This window comes from Protopterus annectens, chromosome 2.part0 (genome assembly GCF_019279795.1).
Source record: "Protopterus annectens isolate FY-2018-M chromosome 2.part0, PAN1.0, whole genome shotgun sequence".
Taxonomy (NCBI): domain Eukaryota; kingdom Metazoa; phylum Chordata; order Ceratodontiformes; family Protopteridae; genus Protopterus; species Protopterus annectens.
Genome location: NC_056728.1, coordinates 1,072,978,086 through 1,072,999,101, shown reverse-complemented (window position 1 = coordinate 1,072,999,101; position 21,016 = coordinate 1,072,978,086). Strand labels below are relative to the sequence as shown.

General features: G+C 43.8%; 1 protein-coding gene across 3 annotated transcripts in view; it reads right to left on the bottom strand.

Moving 5' to 3' along the window:
- The window catches only part of CCDC171 (coiled-coil domain containing 171), a 3,960,104-nt gene that overhangs the window by 2,406,502 nt on the left and 1,532,586 nt on the right, over positions 1-21,016 (bottom strand). For all 3 annotated transcript variants that reach the window (XM_044061288.1, XM_044061289.1, XM_044061290.1), the window contains exon 12: positions 14,098-14,187. In XM_044061288.1, the coding sequence (XP_043917223.1) occupies positions 14,098-14,187 (90 nt within the window). The remainder of the gene's footprint in view (positions 1-14,097; positions 14,188-21,016) is intronic.

Genomic DNA, 21,016 nt, shown 5'->3' with positions numbered 1-21,016 from the left:
ACATGGTGCTGCACACCCCTAGTATAATGTCGTCCCCTAGTCAGGTCAGACGACAAAATTGTCTCCACTGAAATAAAAATAAAACCTGGATCACCATCTAATTCTGGAATATTTAGTAACTACTCACAGTTAACTTCCTGTTATTAGGTGATAATGTGGCAAAATTTCAAGCCCCCATAAACCCTGTGAACACCGATGCCTATTGCAGAACTTTCACATAAATACTATACAAGCATTTTAATAGCTGCACAGAGCCACACGTACCCACCAGGAAGAAGTATAGAATTAAAAAAATAAAAATATATATTATACCAATGACCAAACATGGCTGAATTGTGTTAAAACATAAAAAGTACTTTATTGTAAGCGCTTTCGTGCTCAATTACAAGCACTTCATCAAACAAAATACTATAAAAACTAAAACCATTAAACAGTAAAAGCGATTAGCACTCAATCACATGATCAATGTACCAACTTACGAGTCTTCGGTAAAGGTTTTAAAGGTATATTACCATTCAGGCCAGGAAACCTATACTCCTGTAAAGTAGTAATCCATTTACACTCAGCTTTTTCTACCTTATTCAATAAATCAGCTCCTCTAATACTATTAGTCAAAATCTGCAACACAATAAAACTAAAACCATGGTCATTAAAAACAGCAACATGCCTATATATGGCACTAGTTATATCTTGTTTCCCAATATATCCAATATGTTCCAATAAGCGTATCCTTAATGATCTACTAGTTTTACCCACATAAAAACATGAACATTTATTGGAGGATGCTAAATAAACAACATGACATGTAGAAAAGTCTGCATAAAATTTTGGAGTAAACACAACCATTATGGGTGAACAAACACCTTACATTCAGATGTAAAACAAGCTGTACAACTATGACATGGATATGTCCCCCCCCCTTCTATTCGAGATTTGTGGAGGATATTCATCAAGACGATAACAAAGTTGTCTCTTTAAAGATAAACTATTCTTAAAACAAAACTCGCTCTAAGGAAGTAATTGTTCCCCTGTATTCAACATTCATCAAACCTATCATTGAGTACAATGCTTCCTTTGGTATGTGCCTAACTAGGCATATCCAACAACTGGAACGTTCACAGAGGTTCCTCGCTAAAAGAATACAAGGTGCAAGTAAAATGTCCTATGCAGACCGCCTCAAGGCCCTATGACTATATTGTCTTCTACAGGCTGTTGAGGGGAGATATATACCTAGCATACAGGGCATTGTCAGACCCCCACTCTGATGAACCTCCTGCATAACCACAAAACAAACAAGAGAGTTACCCATTTTAAAGGCTTAAACCTTGCCTGTGACAGAAATAGGACCTGCTGGAGAGACAGGTATGTATCCCAGACACTATTCAGTCTCTAGAACAGTTCCCCATCCATGTGAAGCAGAGTTCCTCCCTAATCCAATTCACGTGCAACTTGGACTGGATGGGGGACAGGAAATTCAGCTTGGCTTGGCACCTATGTCTCTAACAGACACACGCAACCTGTAAATGGTTCATCTCACAGGCTACCAGAACTTATCAGTGATTTGGGATGCATATCTAATCTTAAAAAGGGCCTTGTGGCTGTTAGCCTAGTAAAGATCTATGAACCTATAAAATCTAAACCATGGACAGCATCAAGGGCTGCACTGAGGTTTCATAGTGAAAGATGATGGTGCTGACGGCACAGGAAAAAAAAAACAAAGCTTCAGACCCAGACAGATACAGCAATGAACAGGACTAAACAGAGAGAGAGAAAAAATAAAGCATTAATTTAGGTGGATGGGAATCATGTTAATCCAGCAAAAGAGCTTACAATAAGTGATACAAATGCATGAGAAAAGAACTTATGTCTTACCATAACGTTCCATCTGAGTTGTTGATCTTCGTCCGGTAATCACTGATGGGTTGGTACCGAGCCCTCGGAACCAAGTCGGCCTTATACCAAGCTTGCATGCACCAACAACTCTTGAGCTAAGCTGCTACCCACAATTCCCTTTATTCAGTTATCTCAGATCGAGTTTGCATGCAACATATAGAAGAAATAAGTCAGAGGCCATCTCTGCGCAGAAACCCTAATACACCACAAAGACCCAGAAAATCCACCAGGAACCTTAGGAGGGGGTCAGTGGGAGGGTGTGATGACTGGAAGATCAACAACTCAGATGGAATGTTATGGTAAGACAGAACTTCTTTATCTGAAGTTTGTTAATCATCTTCCTATTCATCACCGATGGGACAGAGTCCCCAGCTACTTGGGAGAACCTGGGTGGTCCTTATGCAAGAACATTCCTGAGAGCCATTGAACCAAAGGCCACTCTTCCACTGGAGATCAGATCCAATTTGTAATGCTTGATAAAAGTGTGGGGCTTAGCCCAAATGGCAGCTGCACAAATGTCATCCATGGAGGCCCTAGAGTGTAAGGCAACAAATGCTGCAATAGCCCTAGTTGAGTGAGCTTTGATTTGGCCAGGCTTAGATCCCTCCGTAAGTGAATATGTGAAGGCAATGCAATCCCTGAGCCATTTAGACAAAGTAACATTCGATACTGCGCCTCCCATTCTAGGACCCACAAAGGAGATGAAAATCTGGTCCGACTTGTGAAAGGATTTAGTTCTGTCCAGATAGAAACTTAATTGTCTATGAACATCCATGGAATGTAGGCAGTATTCTCCCTTGTTAGAGTAGTTTGGGAAGAACACAGGGAGCTCAAAGGACTGGTTAATCGAAAAATCAGAAACCACTTTGGGGAAAAAGGATGGGTTAGTACAAAGTGATACTCTGTCGTTATGAAAGATCAGAAAAGGGCTCTTGATACATAATGCTTGTTGTTTGTCTTTCGGCTTTTTCCCGGTAAGGGGGTCGCCACAGCAGAACTCCGGTCTGCTAATGATTGGCAGTAGATTTTTACGAAATGCCGAGGTGCCAGCTCGACACCCAACCTTCAATGAAGGCACGCCCATTTACGTATGCATGTCTTTCAAACGCTACCCAACCACAGGGAGGACATGCAGACTCCACACAGAAGGCACTCCCAAGCCATGACGAGAATCAAATGGGAGAACCTCTTGCTGTGAGGTAACAACGCTACCGCTGTACCACCGCAGCATGTTGATACATAATGCTTGTAATTCAGAAATTCTTCTGGCTGAAGTTATAGCCACCAGAAATAAGTATTTCCATGACAGGAATTTTAGATCACATGTCGCAGCCGGCTCAAAAGGGGGCAGAGAAAGAGACTGCAGAACCCAGGACAGATTCCATGCTTCCACCGGCTGTCTGATGGGAGGCCTGCTGTGGAAAATACCCTTGAGGAAGGTCTTGCAAAGATGAGAGGAAATAAGTGGCACTCCATCTGACCCATTATAGAAGTTGGAAACAGCTGCTAGATGGACTCGAATGGTGGAAGCTGAGGCCCCATTGTTAAACAGTTCAGCCAGATAATGAAGAATAGTGGCTATGGGAGCTGAGAAAGTACAGTTGTGTACAATTACCATAAATGTAGATGTTCAAGTGTATTCACTGTTGCAGTCATTACATTTGGGTAATCTGCTGGCAGGTTGCCCTCAGTCGGCCTGATTAACAAAGTCTTAGGTCCTGCGTCGGTTGCTGTCCCTTCTTCCACGACATCAGATCGTCAGGGGTATAAAACATGCAGCCAACACCATTACATCAGTTTTTCTTGCTCCAGATGTCTGGTGCCCCCCAAATGGGGAGCAAATAAAATTAAAAACACAAAAATATACCTCCAACCAAAAGCAAATACACCAAAAAGGCTTTTAAGCATAGTAAAAGAAAGTAGAGGTATAGTAAGAGAAAAACGGGGCTGGAGGGAGGGTAACCAGGACTGCAACAGTGAATACACTCTAACATCTACATTTATGGGAAGTGTACACAACTGTACTATGTTCTTCGTGTTTCACTGTTGCAGTCATTACATTTGGGTAGATTTCCAAAGCTATGGTTGGGAGGATGGATTTATACAGCATTAGGACCACCTATAAGGTCCTGCAAGACAGCAGTGGCAAATCCAGCTCTGGATTTAGAGAAAATTGGTAAATGATAATGCTTGGTGAAAGTATGTACTGAACTCCAGGGAGCAGCTTCTAGAATATCCCTGGTAGGAACACCTCTGAGAAAGGCTGCAGAAGTAGATACAGCCCTGGTGGAATGAGATCTGATCCGCTGGGGGAAAGTGTTTCCATGGCGCATATAGCAGAAATGAATGCAATGGCTTCTCCATTTAGAAATGGTTTGTTTTGAAATCGCCTTCCCCTCTGCCCCAGCAGCAAATGTCGCTAGCAATTGTTCAGATTTTCTTCAAAATTTAGTTCTGTCCAAGTAGAATCTAAGTTGTCTGTGCACGTCCAAGGAATGCAGAATCCGTTCCACTTTGTTCTGTGGATTGGGATAGAAGGTTGGCAAATGAATGGACTGGTTTAAGAGCCACACTGGAAACCACCTTGGGCATGAAGGATGGATTGGTCCTCAGAGATATCCTGTTCACATGAAAGATGATGAAAGGCTCCACTGCCATAAGGGCCTGTAATTCAGATATCCTTCTAGCTGAAATGATTGCTAATAGGAAGGCTGTTTTCCAAGAAAGAAATTTTAAGTCTGCAGTAGCAGCTGGCTTGAAAGGAGGTAAATTGAGCTTTTCCAAAAAAGTTAAGGTTCCAGGCAGGGGTAGCAGCTCTCCTGGGTGGTCTCAAGTTCTTTGCCCCTCTGAGATACTGCTTGAGCAGGGGATGAGAAAAGGGGTGGGTTCTGTGTTATAGTGAGCTGAAATAGCTGAAGCGTGGATTTTAATAGAGGAAAAAGACAGGCCCTTGTGAAGCATCTCAGTTAAGTATTGCAAAATCTGAGGTAAATTGGGCGCTGCTGTGCTCATCCCTAAAGATTGGTTCCAGGCACAGAATCTTTTCCATTTGTCAGCATAAGATTTTCTAGTACTAGGTCTTCTCGCCTCCAAGATGACATTCATCACAGGTTTGCTGAGGGATACTAAGGGTGAATTTAAGGGATTAGCCAAAGCTTCAAGGTTCAATGTTGTGAGCTGAGGTGGCAGAATTTGGTTCTCCTGCTGAGACAGCAAGGAAAGTGTCTGAGGCAGGTGCCATGGAGATATTTGTGACATACTGCGCAGGAGTGGGTCCTAGTGTTGGCGTGGCCAGTCTGGAGCAATCAAAATAATTTTTGGTTTGTTCTGTTTGACTTTTAGCAGAACTTTGGAGAGCAGAGGCAGAGGAGGAAAGGCGTAGACTGACGGGTTTTTCCAGCAGAAGGACAGAGCATCCACTTTCCAGGCTTTTTTGTGAGGAGTCCTTGTGCAAAATTTGTCCAACTGGTAGTTCTGGAGGGAGGCAAATAGATCTATGTCTGGGCTCCCCATTTGCTTGTCAACATGTTGAAAATCCATGGCTCCAGTTTCCACTCATGTGGGTCCATGAGATTTCTGCTTAGTCTGTCTGCCAGTGTATTCAGTTTTCCTGGCAGGAATTGAGCTTGTAGTTGCACTTGGTAGCTCAAAGCAGTCTTCCACAATGCCATGGCTAGTCTGCAGAGGGGGTAGGAATGTGCACCTCCCTTGCTTGTTTATGTACCACATAACCATGGTGTTGTCCGTCTTTACCATTAGTTGTCCTGAATGAATGTAGTCCTTGAAGGCTGTCACAGCATTCTGTACAGTGAACATTTCTTTTTGATTGATATGCAGGTTCATTTGATTTGGGTTCCATTTGCCCTGAATGCACTTCCCTGCCAAGTGAGCACCCCATGTATAGTCTGATGGGTCTGTGGTTAGGGTTTGGGTGGCAGGGGGCAGTGTGAATGGCAGTCCCTTGTTCTGGTGGCAGGCCTCTACCCACCATAGGAACTCCAGGCGTAAGCAAGGTATGATAGAAATCATTGTTTCCAGGCTGTGACAAAGTTGACTCCATAGACTTTTTAAGTACCACTGAAGTTTCCTCATATGCAGTCTTGCATATGGAATTAGAAGAATGCAGGAGGCCACGAATCCAAAGGCTTGCAGTATTTGTCTTGCAGATAGCAGGGTTTTTGTGGCCACTTGTTTGAAGTAAGTTACCAAATGAATTTGCTTTTCTGGCGTGAGGAAAGCCATCTGGGCAGTTGTATTCAAGTTTGCACCCAGGAATGTAATCTATTGAGAAGGTACCAGTTGTGATTTATTTTCGTTTATGGTGTACCCTGGACAAGTTAGAACCCTTTTTACAAACGCCAGATGATTTAGAAGTATGGCCTGGTTTTCTGCCTGAATTAGGCAATCGTCCAGGTATGGATATATTTGAATATTTCTATGCCTGCAAAATGCAATTACTGGAGCCAGGCACTTTGTGAATACCCTGGGCGCAGTAGACAAGCCAAAGGGCAGTGCAGAGAACTGATAATGCAAGTAGCCTGCTTTGAAGCATAGGTATCTTCTGCAAGATTCCCTGATTGGGATAAGCAGGTAAGCTTCTTTTAAATCTAGAGTTGCCAATCAGGCATCTTTGCCTAGCATACGAAGTAACTGAAGAGTCAGCATCTTGAATTACAGAATTCAGAAAGGTGTTTAGAGTAGATAGGTCCAGAATTGGACGCCATGATATCTCTTTTCTGGGTACCAGGAAAAGTCTGGAATTGAAACCTTGTCCCTTTTCCTCTTCTGGTACCAGTTGAATAGCCCCCATGTTTAAGAGGGAAAGTACTTGTTTCTCAGCCTCTGCCCACTGATTTAGGGGCAGGTCTGGCCACCCGTTTGGTGTTGACAACGTGTGGAAATGAAATCTGTATCCCTGGGACACTATTTAAAACCCTTTTGTCCTGGGTTATAAGTTCCCAGTTTTTTGCATGAAGAGCAATCTTTCCCCCCACAAAGGGGCGGCTAAAAGGTAAGTGCTTGGTAATTTTAAAGGAAAGTCACTGAGACTGTTTATCATAGGGCGGTGTCTTATTTCCAGATTTGGAAGTGGAGGGCCCCCCCCCCCCATTGCTTAGTTCTGAGAGTCCCTTGGGACTGAAACCTGGTGCTTTTGGTGTGTCTGGGTTTGGCTTGAGTGGATCTGGAAGGAGCTGGAAAGGACCAGTTCTTAGTAGGCCAGTGCCTACTAAATCTTGGAGGTTGCACTTGTAAGAAATCTTTTACAGTTTGCATAGATTTAGCTTTATCTTCCATCTTTTTTTCAACTTCTTCAGCCTTATTGCCAAACAGACGGTTCTCATTTAAAGGAGCATCCAACAATTTTGCTTTAACATGATCAGGCAGAGATTGCTCCTTAAGCCAACGTGCCTTCTAAGCACAGACCCAGTAACAGCAGCCCTGCAAGAGGCCTCTAAAGAATCAAAACCACATTGCAAAGTATGTTTTCCAACTTGTTCAGCAGAATGCAATAAATCCTGTAAATCTTTATTTTCCACACAGTCAGAAATCAACATCATGTTCTGTTTAAGCAGTCCAATAATATGCTGTTGATATTTTAACATATGAAATTGGCAGTTTAAAGCCCTGATTGCCAAAGTTGCAGAAGTATAAACCTTTTTACCCCATCTATCCAGTGGCCTGGAGTCTCTATCAGAAGGGGTAGGATTTTTATCTGTAGAAGACTTAATGCCCTTGGGCCCCTGAGAAATGTTTTCTGGATCTGCAACAGGATTTTTGAAAACGAACTTGTGGGACTCGGGAACCCTGTAGTACCTGTCAGGTTTACTAGGAGCCGGAGGCAGGGAATCAGAGGCCATACTTGATTCCAAAAACATATCAACTATGTCTAGTACAGGAGGTATAGCGAAAGGCCTATGCTGAAGTAGAATAAGGAAATCCTTAAGCCTCTTTTTAGATTCAGAAAATTCCTGACTTTCCCAGTGGAAATGCTCCCTTAAGGTATGTGAAGTTTCCCCAAAAGAAAAGTCCTCAGGGGGGGAAGCAGAGGGAATGGAATCCTCAGCATCAGATTCTCCATAAGTAGGTATGGACAAATTCAGGTCATCGGAAGAATTAGAAGAAACAGAGTCCTGATCAGAAGATTCCTAGTCAAGCTCAGCCCTACGCCTCTTAGAAGGGGGGGGGGGTTGACTACCCCTGATTAGAGTAATAAGATTTTCAGCCATTTTGATCATTTGTGTTTTAGGCAAAGGGGCTTGAACATGTGGCCTGGGTGTCAGTTTTTGACACACACATCGAGTTTTAGGCCTTAGTATAGAAGGTGGATTCGGTTTAATATGCAAGTCTGTAGGCCTGAATACACCCTCAGAAGCCGGTGCCTGCTCAGCGGCTCCGGACCCATCCAAGGTAGAGACATCCGCGGTTTCCATAGGTGTAGCATCTCGCTGCATACCGGACTCCAAATGGGTCTCAGTAGAGGCCTACGAGTCAGAAGTAGTGGGTATCAGGGGCTGCAAAAGCACCTCACTGAGTATCGACAAACTGGCTTAGGAGAAGCATCGTCGGCAGTTTTGGACCTCGACGACCTGTCTCTTTTTCTTTGCGTTTTTTTTGGAATTCCGGTAATCAGATGGCTAACCGATGTCATTTCTGGATAATTAAACCGAGAACCTAAATAATTAGAGGCAAAAATGTACCGATGATGGATAGTGCGCTGATTAAATAAAGCGCAAAACCGACAGCAAGGTACGTTGTGGTGAGGGCCAAGGCAAGGAATACAGTACAAATGAAAATCTTTATGAGATATTTGCTTTCCACAAGTAATGCAATTATTAACTTTTACTGACATCGGTAAGGAGCAAGAAAAAGTTTCCCCAACGGGGTACTTAGCTTTAAGTTGAAGACTTCGGTTCTGAAACTCTAAAACAAAAATTTCAAGAGTCGGCCGACAGGCACTTGCGAACTGCTTCTGCTTCAGGCACCCCACGGCAAGAAAGACTGATGTAATGGCGTCGGCTGCATGTTTTATACCCCTGACGACCTGACGTCATGGAAGAAGGGACAGCAACCGACGCAGGACCCAAGACTTTGTTAATCAGGACGACTGAGGGTAACCTGCCAGCAGATTACCCAAATGTAATGACTGCAACAGTGAAACACGAAGAACATCGGGTGTAGCTTATGATTACGTGACCAAATAGAGAATCTTTTCCATTTGTCCCTGTAAAGTTTCCTGGTGGATGGTTTATGAGAGGCCAAGATAATATCACATATGGAAACACCTGGAATCCCTGAAGTCTCAGATGAGCTGTTACCACTGCAAGGCATTTTGTGAACACTTTGGGGGGAGCTGTCGAGAGACCGAAAGACAGGGCTCTGAATTGGTAGTAGTGATTGGTTCCCAACCGGAAGCGAAGGAGCCTCCTGGAGAGCTTGTCCATCTTGATATGGCAATACACATCCCAGAAATCTAATAAGCACATCCACACACCTTCCTGCAGAAAGAGGAGGATGGTTTGAATCGTGACCATGTGGAATTTGGTCTGAACTACCTATTTGTCTAGTTGGCTGAGATCCAGAATGGTCCTCCAGTCCCCTGTTTTCTTTGGTACCAAAAAGAATCTAGAGTATAACCCTCATACGCACTAATCTGGGGGGACCTGTTGGACGGCTCATTTTTGACATAGCTTTCATATTTAGGAAGCTGTCCCTTTGACTGGGTGGAACATCGAGAAGGGATTTCAGAGGTCTTGGATAAGCTATCAGGGGAATATGGTAGCCTCTGGTAATGATTCTCTGCACCCACTGATCTGTAATGGAGAGACAGGCAGCTTGGTGCAGAGAAAAACACGCCCCGACTGCTTCCAGAGGAAAGCAATCGGGCAGCGCCTCAGGAGCGCTGATATGGTCTACCCGAGAAGGAATCTCTGGAGCCCTGGTTCCGAGGGCCCTCTCTGCCCTGAAAGGGATGTCCTTTCATTATTGGAACCCCCTCTGCCTCTGGAGGAGTCCTCACCACGTGCGTCTCAGAAAGGACCTTGAGATGTCTTGAGCGACATCTTCCCGCTCCTCTGATTCCTGAAGAAGGAACGCTGAGGCTTGGAAAAGCATAGGCCAATGGCAGACAAGGTCTTCCCATCCTGCTCGCACCTGGCTAATGCATCCTTGACCTTAGCATTGAACAAAGCTGATGGCTCGATACGGGCATTTAGAAAGGAAGACTTGAAGGAGTCAGAGAGGACACAAATGTGCATCCAGGCGTGGCGTCTCATGACTATGCCTGCACCCGCAGCTCTAGCTGCTCCTTCGGTTGCTTGAGACAGCAACCTCATGGATGAATTGGATATTGATTCTAGGGTGGCAAGTTGGGAAGCAACTTTATCTCATGCTCCATCCGATACTTGGCCCGCGAGAGTTCGGAGATAAGATCTCTCTGGAGCCTCGTAAAATGTGCCAAAAAGATCAGAGAAGGTCGCTGATGCAAAAACTCGCTTCCCTAACCTGTCCACTGCCCAGGACTCTTTTCAGCAAGGTCCTTTTTCGTGGTTGCCGCCACCACCATAGCGTCCACTGGCAAACCTCTAGACCAATGGGGTTGATCCTCTGGAGGGGAAGTACCTTGTCTGATCTCCTGGGGATGGCCTCAACAGAGTCAGGGTTCTTCCATGCCCTTTGCACGATGAGTTTAACCAACTCATCGGCAGGGGGAGGGGGGCACCTAAGAAGTAGAGGGCTGAGAGCGAAACGCCTATAGGAATACGGATTCCTCAGAGGAAGAGTTGGAGGGCTTCCAGTCACCCCTCTGTTTCAAGATTTCCATGATGTCTCTGAAGGCGACAGTCAGGGGGTGACAGTCGGGACCCTTCCCCATCATCGCAGTCTGCACCTCCCATGAGGGACTCCTCTGGGGACTCCATGTGTTTCCTCTTACACACCCATTTCTGAGGGGGTTGTTCGGTGGGAGCATCCAAAGACTCAGAAAGGGAAATAGCCTGGGTAGGGGTTTCCTGGGCCTTGTGCTCTCAGAGTCCTGGGGGGGTGGCCTTTGACAGCTGCAGCTCAAAAGGAACTTGGGGGATAACCAATGTGGGAGGATTGCTAGAAGTAAGCACCTTCTCAATCACCCAGAAAGCGGGCCTGCCAGAAGAGGAGTGGGAGCCCGGAACCGAAGACAAAATTGGAACCAGAGTCACACCCCACTCGAGACGGTCTACCCCCAGGGAAGGAGCCTCAAGCAGACTCGGTGCAGTAGACCCTCTCGAATCTGAAGTCGGGACCGATAATACCATCAGAACAGAGAACGGAACCAGAGGTTCCACCACCCCGAAGCATGAGATTGATGAAGGGTGGGTTCCGACAGGACTGACACCCAAAGGGGCCTCAGAGCCTTAGACAGTGTCGTCAGCGCCGAGGAAGGGGGTCCTCTAGAAAAAGTTTGATAAATGAGTCTTGGAACCGAGAGATCCAAGGGAGGAGAGTAAGTAGGGGTTGCTGGAGTAACAGACCCAAAGCCTGGAGTGGGATAGGGTCTAGGCAGATTTGACATTCCCCTGGCGGTCAGCAGCTGGTCAAAAAGGTGCACCACTATCAATTCTGAAAGGCTCCTGGTGGATCTCACAGATGCCCCTGAGGGGGAATCAGGCCAGTCCAAAAAGGGGCTGCGGGCTTGTCCGGCAAACAGGTCCATACTCGACAAATATCAGGTCCGTGATGCATCGCAGAATGGCACCAACAATTCCAATTCAGAAACCGCCAACAACGGTAAGGTTGGTGCCAAGAACAGACTCGGAGCAGAGGTCACATCAGTGGATGACAAAAATGGTTCTGAGGAAGTTGTCGGAACCAGTATTGGAGCAGAAATATGTGATGTTGGTGCAGAGACAGAAACAGACAAGCTGATTGGAACAGAGGCAGTAGACAACACAGTAGTCATCGGTGCTAGGGTAGGTGCCGAAGAGGCGACCTTGGTAAGCTTCGCTGGAGCTGAGCTAAGAACCGATGTAGTAGTCGGAACTGTGGAGGCAGAACGGTGCTCTGAGGAGGACTTATGGGCCTTGTGTTTATGGCTTTTACCTCGGTCACCGGCCAGTGAAGAGGGGTCTGAATGAGGAAGTTTCTGGTCTACAGAAGGAGGGGGATGAGACCTCCATCGCAGAAATAGCCTCCGAAAAAGGCAAAGCAAGTAGGCCCTTCAAAATCAGTTTATTATGACATTCATTCAGCGTCTGCTGACTGAAGCTAGCACAAATATCACACGGGGGTTTTGCCGACAAATGCAGAACCCCCAAACAGTACACACACTCTTCATGGAGGTCACTATTAGGCAGTTTACCACTGCAAGAAGAGCAGTGTTTAAACCTGGTAGTTCCCTTCTTTTCAGACATAACAGGACACACTCTTACACAAAAGGGAAAGAGTGAGTAAAGTGGAGGAAATGGAGAGAAAAAGGAAATACCAACAATGGTAACAAGGAAAGTTAGAAAATACCAACAATGGTAAGAAAGACATACCTGTGGGTACAGCTGAAACAATAGAGATATCAAAGAACAGACTATAAACAGGAAAAAACTTTTACAGAAACTTGTAAATGTATAAGAAAAATCACTTGGCTGGAGAGCTCAGTGAAACACTGCTATATGGCTGTGAGGCAAATGAGATTTGAGGTAACCGAGTAAAGGGCATTGTGGGTAGCAGCTTAGCTCAAGAGTTTTTGGTGTACGCAAGCTTGATATAAGGCTGACTCAGTTCCGAGGGGTCGGAACCAAACCCATCAGTGATGAACAGGAAGAAGATTAACAACTTTAGATGCCATTTTCCGTAAAGCTACCCCACCACAACCTAAACATACCAACTTCTTGGCTGCATGACACTGAGATAAAAATTCAGACTTCACTGGCTATGAAAGTGGCTTTCAGCTAATTTACTTCACAGCACAAGCACTTCAATAAAGGTGTGTTCAAGCAGCTGAAAGGTACCCATTAATGCTTTCTCAGGATGTTCTCATCCTCCTCCTCTGAATCCACAGAAATGACGGCCAAGAGTGAAGATGGCAGAAACTGTGCTTGGTCCAGAAAAGAAAAAAATGCCCGCAGATGCATTAACTAGCACTGACTAAGCTATAAGAAACCAGATCTGCAGCTGCAGCTATCTCAGCAAATTCCTTGTCAGCAGCATAAAAGATAGAAGGGCAAAATCCAAACTCCATGTCATGCAGAATGAAAAACAAAAAAAAAATGGGGAAAGGCAAATCAGACATCTTTGTGGCATTTCGGCCCCAGAAATACAAGATAACATAAAAGATGACATAGGCCTCTATTAAAAATTAAACTTAACAAAACACAGACACATAGTGGTCTTCACTACTACTGACAATGCTTGCATTAAACTACATATCACCAGCAACACAATTAAAATACAACCAGAAAAAAACTTCTTAATCCCCAGTAAAAAAGCCACAAACTACATAAAATAGGTTCATTATTCAGAAATCACAAAGAAAATGAAACACAGATACAATTTGTCTATAGAGAAGAGTAGGTTTTGTGATTATAAAATGTAAATGTGAGAATTCTTGTGCCAGTTACCGAGACACTTGAACATGATGTTACTTCATATATTTGTGCTCTTCTTAAAAAAAAGTATGTAAACTATTTCTCTAAACACAAGGGTGATGTCACTCCAATACCACCAATTTGTGAGGATCCCCTCTGAACAGTCAACTCCCTCAGTTCTGTTTCAGAGTCCCAAGACTTTTGGCTTGGAAGGGGAGTGCCATGTCTTTTTCTTCGAAGGGAATGTTCCTGTATGCCTTTCCTCCCCGTGAAAGTTTAAAGTGAAGTACTAGAAAGCATTTTTCGCTATTTCAATTGCTATTGACAAGAAATGCATACGATTGTTAAGACATACTCCAAATAGCTTTAACAATGTTCTAGTTCCATATTCGCTTGTGTGTCATACTGCATCATTACAGCACTAGAGACAAATAGTCTTAATTCTGCAAGTGCACGACCATAGTAGGATTTACCTTAGGTTTAAAACAGTCATGACTAGGTTACCATTTAACACAGAAAGCACAAATATAAGGGGTCATTTTTGCAGCCAGCATGATTAACAAAAATTACTAAAATATAAATTTAGCATGAAACATTTATTTCATAAAATAACATTAAGCTTAAAAACACTGAATGTTACTAAAGTGCATACCTCAAGATTTTTGTCCTGAGACAATTTCATTTCTTTGTAAAACTTGCATTCTTCAGTCATCTTCTCACATATAGTTTTCTGTCTGTCCAGCTAAAAAAAAAAAAAAAGAAAAGGCATCTGTCAACAATGGCCCACAATATTCAAGTTACAACTGAAATGATAACCTACTCAGCAAAATACAACACAATGAATAAACATCCTCCATGGCAGGGCTAGCCACCTGGCGGTGCAAACCTTGGCACGAGATGACTGTCACTGCTGGAAGTGACACCCCAACCCCATATGCAAAATGGGAAAGAGAGATTAGGATGGACGGATGGATCTAATAAATAAGGAAGGACCAAAGCTGAGGAGAAGGTACATTAAAAAACTGAAGAATATATTACACAAATTAACCACATACTTCGAAAAAATCACACAGATTTCGAAACAGCTGTTATAAACTGAGCATACTACATTAACATCAAGTTGTTTAACATATATACAGAACCTACATAAGGGATTTAGAAAAAGTGGATTTTTTTTCATGGAGATGTCAATTAACAGTAAATCATCCATGCCTATGAGTCGCATCCAATCTTTATAGCAATCCTGTAAAAAGCAGCTGTCATTTACAGAATTTACTAGGCAAGCTGAGAATGGACATAGAATGCCAAGCCTTTCTTCCATATCAAACACACACACACATACAGACAATTAGAATTGCCAATATGTCTACTGTGTACCCTTGAGAGGTGGGTGGAAACTGGAGTACTTGGAGAAAACTAATATGAACACAATGAGGACATGCAAACTTCACAGAGACCACATCCCAGCAGTGAACCCAACAGGACAGCCTCTTGCTGTGAGGCAACAATGTTACTCACTGCCCCACTCTGTGACCCCAACAGTAAATCATAGCATCTGGTTTATCCATCTTCTGTTTTCCTTTCATCTGGCTGAATTCTGCTGAGCTGTCCCTCTGCTCCCAATGAGGTTGAACACCAGCTTTGTGCTTGCAAAGATACTGACACATGCTGTATTAGGTGCTTATTTATGTCCAAAAATTTATTTTTCTGTTCTTCAACCAGGTAAAATTTTCACAGGGAGGAATACTTGTAGTATTTCAAACACAGCTATGTATAACTTCAACTAACAGAATGGAGGAAGGAAGGTTTTAATGGTACAGTGATTTTCCTTAAAGACAGTACAGTTGTGTAAAATCTTACCATAACAACAGATGTCCTTTTCACTATTGCGGTATTCATCACCTCTGGGATCGCCTGCAAAGACAGCCTGGCCAGTGTAACAAAGCACTTATCACTTAGGGAGTGCCTTACATCAGATGTATGCTCTCCGCGCAAGTGTAGGGCAAAAAGATGATGTATGTACACTCCCAATTCAGAAATGAAGTGCCACAGGAGAACTTGGACCCCCAGTGGAAAGGAGGACATGTACATCCGGAAAAAGGAAGACAAGGAACCTCTCAGTCAGTACTAAAATACCACCCATGCAAGAAGAAGAGAAAAGGCAGGAGGAGGGAGGGAGTGAATACTGAAACAGTGAAAAGGAGGACATCTACTGTTATGGTAAGATTTTACACAATTGTAGTATGTCCTTCCATATCACTTTTGCAGTATTCATCACCTCTAGGAAAGTACAAAATCTACAGTGAATGCAGAGAGAAGGAAAGCAAGGAGGAGCCCTCCACAGACCCATGCAGGATGGCCTCGGCAAAACCTGCCATGGAAATGAGATCAAATTCATAAAGTTTTGTGAACGTGTAAACCAAAGGTCAAGTAACAGCTTCAAGGATGGAATTGGTGTCTAAACCTTTGAAGATAGCCCCTGAGGCCACCACTACTCTAGTAGAACAAGCCGTCATGGAAGTAGACAACTGCTTACCATGAAAAGAATAACAAAAGGAAATGGCCTTGGGAATCCCGGACAAAACGGTTTGCTTACAAACTTGTCAAACGCAATGTACTGGTATGAAATGAAAAAGGCTGACCAGATTTATGAAAGGTCTTAACTTTGGCTAAATAACATCTGAGCTGTCTATGCAAATCCAAAGTATGCAGAACCTTCTCACTAGCAGACTGCAGAGAAGGGAATAAAACTACTTTGGGCATAAAAAAAGGATTCATATGGAGAGACACCCTGTCTCCATGAAAAACAAAAAAAAAATGGAAGAACTGCCATCAAGGCCTGTAGCTCAGATAACCTTCTGGCACAGATTAAAGCAACCAGTAAAGCAGCCTTACAGGTGAAATGTTGCAAAGAAGAAGTGGTAGGCTAAAAAGATGCCCGAGTAGGCTTTTCAAGGACAAAACTAAGATCTCAAGGAGGAGGAAGGGGCTTTCCTGGGGGTCTAATATGAAGGGCACATTTAAGAAACTGTTTGACCTCAGATGAGCTCAAAGGAGAATTAAGTGTTGGACAGGCTGACAAGTGGGCTTTCACTGATGAATATGCCAAGCCAGCATGTAGTAGCAAACACAAGTAGGACAGAGTCAAGTGGACCCCCATTAAAAGGCATTCAAGTGATGTTCAAAACACCAAACAGAAAATCTCCTCCATTTGGATATATATGACTTCTAGCATAGGGTTTCCTGGCATCCTGCAGAGCCCTAAGCACATCCTCAGAAAAGTGGTTTTAGAAAGGAATCAAAACCTATCACCCAAAACAACACTTGAACAGTGAACAGATGAGGGCAAAAGAGAATGCCTTTGTCTTGAGTGAGAAGACCCATGCAGTGAGGGAACTTGTAAAGATTGCCCCTGGCCAGATGGGATAAAAGGGAGAACCACTGCTGCCTGGGCCAAAAGGGAGTCACCAACAAGACTTTTGGAGAGTTGTTCTTGATTTTGTGAATGACCCTTGGAAAAAGAGGATGGGGAGCAAAGGCATACAGGAACATTCCCATAGAAGAAAAAGATATGGCGCTCACCTTCCAAGCCAAAAGTCTTGGGACTTTGAAACAGGACTGAGGGAGTTGACTGTTCAGAGGGGAGGCAAAAAGATCTACTTCAGGAATATCACACTGATGAGCTATGCCCAGAAACACATCCCTTGTGAAGCATCCATTCGTGAGGCTGTGTTCTGGACTGCTAAGAAAATCTGCCACAGACTGCACTCTGAGGGTATACAGACTGCTTGTAAAGTGACCTGCAGATTAATGTCCATGTCCCATGCTTGAATGGCTAACCTGTGTAGAAGGCAAGACCTTGTGCTCCCATGTTTGTTGATGTACCGCATGACTGTGGTATTGTCCGTATAAACCTTCAAGGGACCTGGGAAACAGAGTGCATGGAAAGCCTGAAGGAAGAGAAAGAGAGCCTGCATTTCCTTGATGTTGATGTGATCCACCCTCTGCTGAGTGGACCAAAGGCCCTATTCCTTCAGGGTGGCTGAAGCATCTCTCCACTCCAGCTCTGATGCATCTGTGAAGAGTGCCTGAGATGGCTGAAGAGGGTAGAAAGGAACACCTGGATTGAGAGTACTGTAGAATCCACCAAAAAAAAGTTTGAGACAGGAAGCAGAGGAAAGAGGCAGTTCAATGAGTGTAGGTCAGCCATACTGATTTCAGGTACCACAGAAACTTCCTTATATGAAGCATGGCCAAGGGAAGAATGGGGATACTGAAGGCCATAAACCCTGGAGCTCTGAAAAACTCCCTGGCTGGAAGACAAGAGAGGGCAAGCAGGGATGGAAAATAATTTGTGAGGGAAAAAATCTTGGAGGCAGGAAGAGATGCCAGCATTGGAACAGTCTAGAACTTGCAGCATAGGAAAACATGATCCTGAGATGGAGTTGTGATGATATGAGCAAGTGCCAGCATAGCCAGCTGGAGTTTTGTAAAGAATATGTCGTTTGAATATCACACTGATTTATACAAGATGATTCAGTTAATGATGAAAGCACTTAACCGTGTTTAATTTTAACAGTATGTTTTAGTGGTTTTATTTTATTCGTGTTCAAAGTGGACTTGGCTGGTGTCCTCCCTTTCTAAGTTATATGATTGTGTTACAGATCATTAGAATTATGTCATTTGTATATCAAACTGATTTTGTACAGATGCTTGTGCTGAAAATGTATTTGTGAGCTTTGCTTGTTTTGAAATGTATCAAAAGTGCACCCTGGTGAAATGAAGAGAAATGTACATATATTATTGTAGTTGAATCAAATGTATATGTTTTAATAGAGGGTACTGGCACAGCAGAGGTTAACTTTAAAAAAATAACAGAAAAGTAAATGAGTTGTAAAACCCTTAAAAGGCACCCCACAGTGCTGAATAGGACTGGAGTCGCTGGGTCTGGGGAACAGCCTTTGTCCCCATTGAAAAGAGGGGAGGCCCCAGTCACTGCCATAAATATTTGGATGTGTATTGTGGCCATCTGTGCTAACTTCCTGTCTCAGCTTCAAAAGGGAATACTGTGAGAACCTACAGTCAGATGCCCAGATGAGGTCATTCTGCCAGCCCTCTTGGAAATTATATTTTAGATATTACAAAGAGAAATCTCAGAGTACTGGGTATTCTGTTTAGAAGCCTGACTAGAAAGACTGCTCACACACAGCATCTTGCCCTGCGGTAGTAACTTACTTAACTAGGGAACTGTAATTCTTTTAGATTCAGCCAGGAATATAGTGAAGCTTAGTTTAGATATTGTTTTTCTTTATCTGTCTGAGGCTGTCCACCAATGTTCTTTTCAATATTTCCTGTGATCTGAACTCCGTGTTTTACTATGAATATATACTCAGTATTTTCATGCACTTTTATTATTTATTATTAACTGCGGTGGTGGTGCTGCGGTAGCATTGTCGCCTCACATTAAGTCGTTGTCCTGTTCGATTCTCAGCTAGAGCATCTTCTGTGTAGAGACATGCATGAATGGGCGTACCTTCGTTGAAGGTTATGCATCAGGGCTGGCAACTCGTCACGTAAAAATCCACTGCCAATCATTAGCGGACCAGAGTTCCGCTGTGGCGGCCCCTAACCGGGAAAAGCCAAAAGACACAACATTAAATATATTTAAAACTTTTATTGTGGTTGATCCTTGGAGAGTGCTTATATTTATTTAGTGAAACTGTATGGGCCACTCCAGAAGGCCTAGCAATCTTGGTGAACTATTACCATTTTTATTAGTTTTAGTATTATACAATATAATGGGACACTCTCTGTAAGAGCCTTACAGCACTGATTCGTGGCAGTGAATCTACCTTACAGTCTGGGCAAATTGGTTGAGTGGATAATCTGTGCCAGCCTTTCCCTTGTGTGTGTGTGTGTGTGTGTGTGTGTGTGTGTGTGTGTGTGTGTGTGTGTGTGTGTGCGTGTGCGTGTAAAAATTAAATCTTAAAGTGTGTGTGTGTCAGCTACATGGGGCAGGGACATGAAGTACTGGGTTTGCACAAAAGGTGTTGGAGGACTTGGCTTGGGCACTCTGCTGAGGACTTAACCCTACAGTTGTACCAGTGGGGAGTCTTACTGGGAACCTGGAGGGAGACATATATAGAGACATCCAGACCCCAGGCTGTGTGTGTTCCCTGTGTGCTCTTAATGGAAAAGTGTACTTGATGCAGAGAGGTCTGCATCTGGAAATACTGAGTGTATTCATTTGCATTCCAAGTACACATCCCTCTCCAGTGTCAGTGGTGTGGAATCAGGCTTCTTGACTACTGGTCCAGCATGGGGGCGACACATATTGGTGGCCATCACATACTGGTAGCAGTAGTGGGCATCACATTATTTGGTTGGCAGTGGAGGGATCATCACATACTTGCATACTGGTGAGATGTGGTGTGGATATTGAACTCCTGCAGCCTGTAAGCAGTGATCACTAAAGAAGGTGTTTGTACTCTCAAGCATCCACACGGTAGACATTCGGTTTCATATCACAATAATTTTATTTATTTACTTTTTGTTAGCTTAGTCAGGGAGAGCAGGCAAGGATGTCAGCAGAGGATTTTGGCAGGCTGACAAGGAACCAGTTGGCTGAGATGTGCCAACCCAAAGGACAGGGGCATGCCAACATGACTAAAGGGGAAATGACTGCAACCTTAATCACAGCTACAGCACAGACCCAGCAACCAGGAGGATAACTAGTCTGTTGATGTGGCCTAGCAGCTCTCAGAAAAAGAACAGTTCAACTTTTCTTCACAGGACTTAAAAACCTGTCTGAAGTTAGAGACTTAACTGGAGGTCAAACAGTTAGAATTATAATCAGCAGAGCGAATGTGGCATTTGGTGGCTGAAGAAAAGAAAGAGAAACTGAGACATCTGGAAGTCGAAGAAAATAAGGCAGAGGCAACAAAAAGAAAATCCTGACTCTTGACACGAAAATCTCAGGAGTCGGCCTACCGGCACTTGCGAACCGCTTCTGCTTCGGGCACCGCGCGGCAAGAATGACTGAAGAAAATGGCGTTGGCTGCTTCTTTTATACCCCTGACGACCTGATGTCAGGGAAGGGGCGACAGCAGCCGACAGAGGACCCAAGACTGTAATTCAGGCCGACTGAGGGCAACCTGCCAGCAGGATTACCCAAATGTAATGACTGCAATAGTGAAACGCATAGAATATCTGAGACATCTGGAAGCTGAAGAAAATAAGAGGCAGAGACAACATAAAAAGGAAATCCTGACTCTTTGCCAGGGTCATGGAGGTAATGGGGAAGGGACTAACTGCACCCCAGAGGCAATAAAGGTCATTAAACAACTTCGTCAGTACCAAGTAGATGATAACTTTTACAGTAGTATTCATATATTTGAAAGAGTATGCGACACAGTATAATGTCGACCGAGGACTCTGGGTGCAGTTCCTCAACTCCTTACTCCATGGTAAAGCTGTAACTGTTTTTAAATGGTCTGATACTGATTGTCTAGATTATGAAAAAATGAAGCACTGTTTATTACAATGTTTTAAGTAAACACCTGAATATTACA